The 8,894-nt window shown below is 45.4% G+C and overlaps 1 protein-coding gene across 1 annotated transcript in view; it reads right to left on the bottom strand.

Annotated features, from left to right (window-relative positions):
• The window catches only part of LOC111962943 (estrogen-related receptor gamma), an 87,843-nt gene extending 82,660 nt beyond the window's left edge, over window positions 1-5,183 (bottom strand). The window contains exon 1 of the mRNA XM_070443278.1: window positions 4,872-5,183. Coding sequence (XP_070299379.1) covers window positions 4,872-4,927 — 56 coding nt within the window. The 5' untranslated portion in view covers window positions 4,928-5,183. The remainder of the gene's footprint in view (window positions 1-4,871) is intronic.
• Window positions 5,184-8,894: the final 3,711 nt, after the last annotated feature.

The raw sequence follows: 8,894 nt of genomic DNA, 5'->3' as shown, positions 1-8,894 counted from the left end.
GCCTGCGCTTAGACAGACCTACTAAATAGTTTACAGTGGCCTGAATTTGCATCAAACAACCACCTTTACTCCAACCACACAGGAAGGACAAAACACGAATAACAATGTATTTGGCTTCTGCAGTCTGTGTTATTATAGCAGCATTACTTTGGCCATAGAGGTATGATATGGTGAAAGACCACTTTTCCTAGTGCTGAAAAAAAAAATCACGAATCACAGAGATGACATGATAAACGATCCCCTGTCAATTCACACTCTCTCTCTTTTTCTAGAGGAAGATGTATAAAAAAGAGAAAGGGAGAGACGGGATACTTGAATGACGGAGGAGGGGAATCCGCAGGGGGGCGAGAGGAGCGGAGGGACGGAGAGAGAGAGAAAGACAGAGAGATGGGGGGGGGATGAGTGTAGTGCAGGGGAATTGAATTGAAAGGTGGGAAGGGTTCACGCCTCCGTAGCGACAGCGACATGGGGTGTAATTGCTAATTGCGACGCGTACCTCTGGAATGGAGCGGYCGTTTGTGTGTTTCTCAGCTGGCGTTGTACGTCTTAAGGCTATTTCAGCCAGCGCTTTTATGAGGAAACCAGCCAGGTCGCTCAAGATCCACCTTCGAAATCCGACGTCCGTCCATGACGTCGGGAGATGCCTTTAAAACCAGCCACTAGGTGCAACGGTGAGCAATATTACCATCAAGTATGCTTGGGTTTTGCTAGGGTGTTGTGGCACCGAATTAGGACCGAATTAGCACCGAATTAGGAGACAGCAGCGGAGCAACGCAGGGTGTCCAAAACACCTCCAACTTTGACGTTTGGAGCGACTTCGAAATTTGACGTTCGGAGAAAGGTGGACAGACATCAGCATCTGAAGTCAAATTGGTCAAACCGTGAGATCTTGTTGACACGCACACACACACACACACACCCCAGTCACACACCCTGATGGATTGAACATAAATCAAATAAATTGACAATCACATCATCAAGGCCTCCTCTTTTATCCTTGGCTTTCTGCTCACATTAGTAGCTGAGTGTGTGTGTGTGTGTGTCAACGCGTGTGAAATGTAATTTTAAAGTGTGTTTGTGTGTGTGTGTGTGTGTGTGCACGTCCACAGACGCACGTATTTCTCTCCGTCTCTGAGGGGTGAACGGGTCTGCTCAGGAGGCTCTCTCTTTAAACCACAGTTAATTACCCTCGGAATGTCTCACACCCTGCACAACAGGGGCCACCACCGCCACCGTGTGTGTGTTTGTGGAGACAATAGGACAGCCGGGGCCACGGGGTAACACATATGCGTAAAAAACACACCCTATGACACCTTTACACACCATCCTGTTCGGGCAGGGGGATAAGCCACACACACACACACAGAATCATATGAGCACACACACACACATATACATACACAATCACCGCAGCACAAATTCAAAAATAGATGCACACACACACACACACACACACTCAGCACGGGACATATTGACATGATTTGACAGATGATTTAAGTAAATGATTTTATAAGGAGATTAAAAGGAATTTAATTTACGCAATCTCCCTTCGATTCCCCTGATCCCTTCCTCCAGTGCTTTCATCTCCTCTACGCAGAGAACAACAGAACGAGAGACGGACAGGGAAAAAAACGAAAATCCTAAACTTTTATTCAGGCTGGCTGGTTATATCCAAATGTGGTGGGATCTATAGAAGGAGGAGGCTGTCTCTTAGGCACGGACAGTCCTCCATTAGAAACCATTCATTCAAAAATGATAGATCTGTTAGGGTATGACCTATTATTATAGTGGAGGGACTCTGTTCTAGTGGAAGCCTTTATTATAATTGTAAAGCTAAAGTGAGAATTTATTTTACACTGTAAATGCAAATATTAATCTTGTGTTTTCAATTTAATTACGGGCATGACGGTATAATCCAGTCCAATCCCCCTAAAATCTAAACAGGCATATTCAGTTTGGTTCAATTGTTACTGTAGTAAAATCATACATGTATGTTAAATACACCACATTCGTGCTCGAGAACGCAAAATCAGGAAAAGAGCTCCAACAAAATACAATTTTGCAAGTGCTTAGAATGTATATTATTTAAATGTCCTAAATATAGAATCGGAAACAATCATCACATTTGATACGACTGTCCTTTCGGCAGAACAGTTAAACAATGTTGCACACATACAAAAGTCCCGGGCGCTTTGTCGGTTCTCTGACAAAGTGGTTTTGGAAATGTCACATTCTGTAGCACGAATGTGGTGTGTTTAACATATCAGTCACATTCCAAACATTGAAAAGACATACTTCAAATAACAGCACGTTTTTTAATGAGTCACTTTCCAAACATTGAAAATCATGTCCTTTATATAGTGCATCGAGTACGTGCATAAGATACCGCATACATCCAATGAATTTTTTTTATAACATTTCAATGTGCAATTAAAAAAGAAAATCACATACTCCACCATTTACCTGGGAAATAGATACACAGCGATATCTAACGATATATCCAAAGTGTTCTACAAAACACACAAGCCGTAAAATACACTTTCACAGGCTCAGGAATCGGCCCAAGCCTTTTAAATCATTCCCCTATTCTTTCAATCAGAAAACCCGTCATGACAATCTGCATTCTACATCCCCGTGACCTCTAGGAATAAACCACAACAACAAACACATTAAATAAATTCAACTAACTAAGAGGGGAAAACCCTTAATGACATGCAAATGAAATGTATGTTCAGGCATGAAGCGAATATAATTATGATAATCGTCAAAATGGCACTTGTTGTTATTATTATTATCATTATCCATAATATATCAATTAGTATCCCACTCGTCAATTTCTACGTAGGAGGTGAGCGAGGAGCGAGCGGTGAGAGAGGTGAGTAATGACTATGAGTAAAGCCTGGGTACAGCTGGAACTAAGAGAGGGATTCAGGCAGTGTGTTTCTCTATGAGAAGTGACTCTAACCCCGGATCACAAATGACACTGAGACAGGGGGAAAACCCAGGCTAAAGCCCATCGCTATAGACAGGAGAAAAGACTGTCTCCTGAATCGCCTGGTCTCCTACAAACTGCACGTCCTTCACCCTTTCTAAGCTCCTCTAGGTATATCTCAGTCAGACCACTGCAATTCACACACTCCTTTTACAAAATGCTCAAATACACTATACTCTCAAATACAGTCAATTCTCAAATATACTAAATCCATAAATACGCCACCAAATGATGTACATTTCACATCTTACCCGTGTCATTTAGAAATAAATAATTGTGTCATTTTACACAAGGTTTCCGAAGAGGAGAAGTATATTCCAAAGCTAGGGTTTTACACCCACCCGTATCCACATTATAACACACACACTGTTCAAACACGACCCCACAAACACACGTACAGAAAGTCGGTAGGCATGCAGGTAGAGTGGTCGGGGTGTGTACCTTCGCATTAACATGACCTTTCGTTTCTCTCTATGTAGATTACCAATCTAGCCGTTCTTTCTCTCTATATTAATAACCTCCGGTCTGTGTGTGCGTGTGTTTGTGTGTGTGTGTATGTATATAGTCTGTAAGAAGGCTGGAAAGCGAGGCTCCACTTTAGAAGCGTTATCAGCGCTCAGACACAGTCCAGGGCAGGGGTTAAGAGTGCCGTGGTTTCCTTTAGAAACAGTCCAACAAAGTCGACTTGTTCAGCTCTCCTCTCTTCTCTATCTATTGCTCTATTGTTCTCTCTTCATTCTATTCACTTTGCTTCAGGCCAAGTCTTAACAAACAGAGGGAGGAGCGTGCCATTTGGGGAAAAAAAAAATCTTCTCCAAAACTAGGACTTCCACTCAACACTTTAGGTAATTCACCTGGAACTCTCCCCAAATGTATTTGTGAAATATAATTAAGTAAACAGCTTAACTAAAACACTTATTTTATAGTCCTCTGGCGACCGCCACTGTTCTCTAGGTTGTGTGTCTGTAGACAGAGAGGTATGGGATTGATGCTCCCTATCCCTGATTCTGTATTTACATAAAACACCCGACACACACACGACCCTCTCTGTCCACCTCCGCCTGCCTGCTCCACCAGCCAGTTAATCTGCATTTTTAACGCTGTCCTTAACACAAGCCAAAAAGAGCAAAGCGCTAGCTAAAGGAGCAGCGTGTGTGTGTGTGTGTGTGTGTGTGTGTGTGTGTGTGTGTGTGTGTGCGCGGTGTGTCCGTGCGGAGCGGCGCAGCGCGCTGCTGTCTCCGATGCCGTGGCAGGGCCACATGCTGTGCTGGCCGTCTGAAATTCAAGCTCTCCTGGCATTTAAGAGCGCTTTCTCCTCCTCCTCCTCCCCCTGCCGCTTCTGTCCGTTCCCTCTCACTCTGTCAGCTGGCTGACGGACAGCCCTCACACACACTGAACACACTGACCCCACCTAATAAACTAAGACTTAAACATCCCATACCACGCACACACTCTCTATTATACAGTGGATCATCAAGCAGTACGGCTCTCTGTGCTGGGATAGACATGCCAGAGTGTGTGTGTGTGTGTGAGAGAGTGTGTGTCCTACTCAGGTGGAGCGGCAGAAATTCAATTCCTCACGCTGAGTGAGAGCTCCTGTCTGTACCGCAGCCCAGCACCGGTACACAGACGCATACTGTTACACTGTTACACACAGTCAAACAGACACATTTTCACACACTACCTGACAGTGGAAAGCAACCTTGACATTCTACCCGGCCACCTCCGCAGTATCACACGAAATAACACACACACACACTCCTACTCTGACAAACGCGAGCACGGCACACACAGACACACACAGGCAGACACACAGTCAAAGGCATTCACAACGACAAGAGGTAAGAAAGGAAGTAGTAAAAAGGTCAAATTTACCTACTCTTGTTCAGAGTGTAGGGAGAAATATTCAGGAATGGAAAGCTCTATGGAATCCATCTGCACACTGCCACCATAATGTGAGAAAGCCTCTATAAATCAAAGTTTTTTTTCTGCTCTCCTCCTCCTCTCCTGTCCTCCTCTCTCTCTCTCTTCTCTCTCTCTCTCTCTCTCTCTCTCCCCTCTCTCTCTCTCTCTCTCTCTGTTCCTGTCAGAGCACTGCAATCAGGCACAGTGGTCCTCCGTGTGACAAGCCTATAGGCACAGCAGCCAGCTAGTTGGGACCAAAAGCTCCAGCACTCTTCTAATCAAGGACTTAAAGCCACGATTGGAGCTCATTAATATGTAGCAAGGCTTTGCATATGTAGTCCCTCTGGCCCATCCGGGCTGCTCATTGGTGGACGGGCGGCCAATGGCAGAGAGGCAGGGCTCGGTTTGCACCCGAGAAAAGGAGCGCCGAAGAGGTGGAGAGTGGAGGCAGAGACAAAGAGAGAGAAGAGATGAGAGAGAGGCGCGAGGAGGAGGCAGAGGAATACGAGAGTGAGCGGTCGAAGAGCGAGAGACGAGGTGAGGAGAGGGGGAATTTAAGAACCATGTATTCCTCCTTCCTCTTCTTTTCGTTTGTCTTCTGTCTGTCTGTCTGTCTGTCTGTCTGTCTGTCTGTCTGTCTGTCTGTCTGTCTCTCTCTGTCTCTCTCTGTCTCTCTCTGTCTTCCTCTGTCTTTCTCTCTCTCTCTCTCTCTCTCTCTCTGTCTCTCTGTCTCTCTGTCTCTCAGGGCAGTTGTTATCAGTGGAGAGAAAGGCTCTCAGACCAGGTTGATACCAAACGTTGTGAATGAAGCCCTGTCATGCAAATACAGCCTTCCATCTGTTTATTGGCAAAAGTCTGTCATTCTCTCACACCCGCTCTTCTTTTCCTTCTCTTCCTTTGTTTCTCTCTGTCTATCTATTGCTGTCTAATACTCTACCCGTCTGTCTGAAAGTGAGAAAATTAGTCAAATTAAAATATTCCTCTGACCGTCATGTGTTCAAACAGCGCTTGCTCACGCTATGATTTCTGCATATTCGAGCCGGACAGAGTGAGACAGGGTAAAAAGATCAAAGAGGGACATGTATTTTTTAAGTTATTTTAACATTTCACAGTAAAGTACGTGCTGAAAATCCAAGCTTGGCCTCACTCAAGCAATAGGTGGATATCCCGCTATGTTACATCAGTTAGTTTCATAATGGAATTGAATTTCAGTATCTTTCACACTATCCAAAAGGGAAAATGAAATGGAAAATCCTAAAACCAGCTCAGCAGTAAAATAGGGATTACATTTCCCAGTCCGAGATTCTGGACTGTCTTTGTTGTGGAATGATTGAGAAATGATTTGGGAACGATTTGAGAATGATTGGGACATGTTTTCCCGGCTCTGGCTGTGTCCGGGTTGTTTTCCATGCGCATGTCAGCGACTCCCCGCCTTCCAGCCCCGGCAGGGAGTGTGTTCCCGGCTCCTCGGAACGGCGCAATTCCCACTGCTAGGAACATTCCGGAGCGTCGGTGTTCCGCTAACTATTGTGTCTCACAGCTGAGGAGCGGGTGTCAATAGTCTCCGACTGGCTCTGTGCTCCACACACACTCAGGGGGGTGAACCCTATTTCGTCAAACATGTATTTCCCTATCTTTTTTAAAATTCTCTCTCTCCCCCTGTCCTGTGTTATACACGCTCCCTCCCTTGGATGGATGAGAGGATGAGGGAGCGGAGGGGTGGAAAGGGGGGACGTACAGATGAAAGAGAAGTGTTGTGATTATCAGGTTTGGAGGAACAGAGAGAAAAAACATCCCCCCAAACCAATCTGGTCCGTGGCTTTGAAGGGTGTGTGTGTGTGTGTGTGTATTTGAGCAGACGCATACACATAGAACAAAAAAAGTGACTGATCTGTCTCGGATCTCATCCTATATTAATACTTTTCCAATAAAAGATAAATACTGTATTTCACCTAGTGTCCACCAAATAAATGGATGTGGTATGAAATCAACATTTCCCTCCCCGATTTTCTCACTGTGTTAATTGATCATCAGCAACGAGCGGCTATCGCTGGTTGCCTAGAGATAACTGTGGCATCATAGGAGGGCCATCCGTTCATCTTTCTATTAATTAAACCATGATCATATAAGGAAATCATTATGGGGTGTGAGTTACGACGGCTATGACACCACACACACACACACACACCCATCTGGCCAGGCATACCTCTGTTATGATGTATCCTTCAGTCTATATGCATCGACAAAGATGAGTTGGAATCAATGCAGCTTTCTCCTGGCTGTAAACAAATACTTTAGCAGAGATGTACGCGCCACTCCCGTCTCTCTCTCTACTCTCTCTTCTCTACTCTCTCTCTCCTCTACTCTTCTCTCTCTCTCATCTCTTTCTCGTTCTCTCTCTCTCTCTCTCTCTCTCTAACTCTCCTTGTTATCTTCGTCTCTGTCTCTTCTCTCGCTTGTTCTCTCTCTCTTCTCTGTCTCTCTCTCACCTGTTTTTTCTTTAACTCTCTCTCTCTCTGCTCTCTCTCCTCCATCTCGTCTCTCGCTCTTCGACCTCGCGTCTACTCTCGTCCTCTCTCCTCTCTCTCTTCTCTCGCCTCTCTCTCCTCTCTCTCTCTCTCTCTCCTCACCCTGCCCAGCCTAACACAAACACAAACAGTGCCGCACCATAAAACCTTCTTGAAAGATACATTGCAAAACACCATAACACACTAAACACACTCCTTGCACAGATAACACAGAATCGGTGTTCTTCTAGTGTTTAGCGAAAGTGAACGCTTTCCGCAGGGCGAAAGCTACCCGCTCATAAATGAACCAGTCACTGGATCACCGGCACCTGAACCAATACAGCACAAAATTAAGGAAAATAAAATATAGAAGAGGCCTGTTAAATACACTTATCAACGGAATAATCACTCCTGACTTTACCCGCAAAATGTTAATTTCTTGAGGGCCAGAATCCGAAATAACGAAAAACTCCCTAACGCCGAAACACTCACCTAGTCGAAAGTACATGAATAGACTCTCAAATAGTGTCAAGCCGTAAATGACAAATAAAGCGCACGAAATCACAAACGAGACAGACCTAGATTACATGTTCCAAGGAATTCAACCCTTACTAAATTTAGGAAAAAGCTACAGTAACTTATCTAACTTTCACTCATACAATTAACTTCGATCTTGTGTCTTTCAAGGCATATACAGACATATACGATAGGCCCTGCCCAGACAGCAACGTCAGAGTATTTAGAATAAAAAGATTACTAAGAGGGCTTTTTCAAAGCGGACGCGGGCATGTGTGCGGTTGTAGAGAGTGTGTTTGAAAGCAGAGCTGCCTGTATAACTGTGGTGTGTCTGCGTAGGGGGCCATTTGAAATATTTAATCGGATTTTAATATGGTGTGTCTATAATGGAAATGGAGGAGAACATGTTACCGGCGGCCGCGGTGCGGCTAGACTACAGACAAACAACGTAACCTGTGTTCAGTCAAATCCCTCAGGACACACACAACACACCACACACACACACACATATCAAACAAACAGGCCACACACATCCCAGTACAAATCAACACATTAGAGCATAGATACACAACTTACTTCTGCAACACTCATTCTCTCTGCTCTATTATGGAGAATGTTAAAAACACAACGTCAGTCCAACTCCACTTGTTGTATTAGGTTTGCTAACTTTTGAGGTCTTACTTCTGGAGGCCGGGGCGGCGAACGCGGTGGTGTAGACTCAATAACGCGCATGCTGTTCGTGCCTAGGGGGTCAATCTGGGTAGGGCACGGCGGTCGGGCGAGCACCCGGAGACCTGGAGGCAGCACGCGGGGAACTGACGGAGCACGACCCCGTAAACGTAGTGTAGTCGGTGCGTGGGGCAACGGGGATGGGGCCCGGCCGACCGTAGCCGCGCCACACGGAATCATAACCGTGGCCGGGGACTTACGGCCCCAGAGCCAGAGAACGCGAAGGTAGACGCAAGGGGATGGCG

The sequence above is a fragment of the Salvelinus sp. IW2-2015 genome, linkage group LG4q.2, assembly GCF_002910315.2.
Source record: "Salvelinus sp. IW2-2015 linkage group LG4q.2, ASM291031v2, whole genome shotgun sequence".
Lineage (NCBI taxonomy): Eukaryota > Metazoa > Chordata > Actinopteri > Salmoniformes > Salmonidae > Salvelinus > Salvelinus sp. IW2-2015.
The sequence above is the reverse complement of the archived record's forward strand: the minus strand, read 5'-3'. Positions and strand labels throughout refer to the sequence as shown.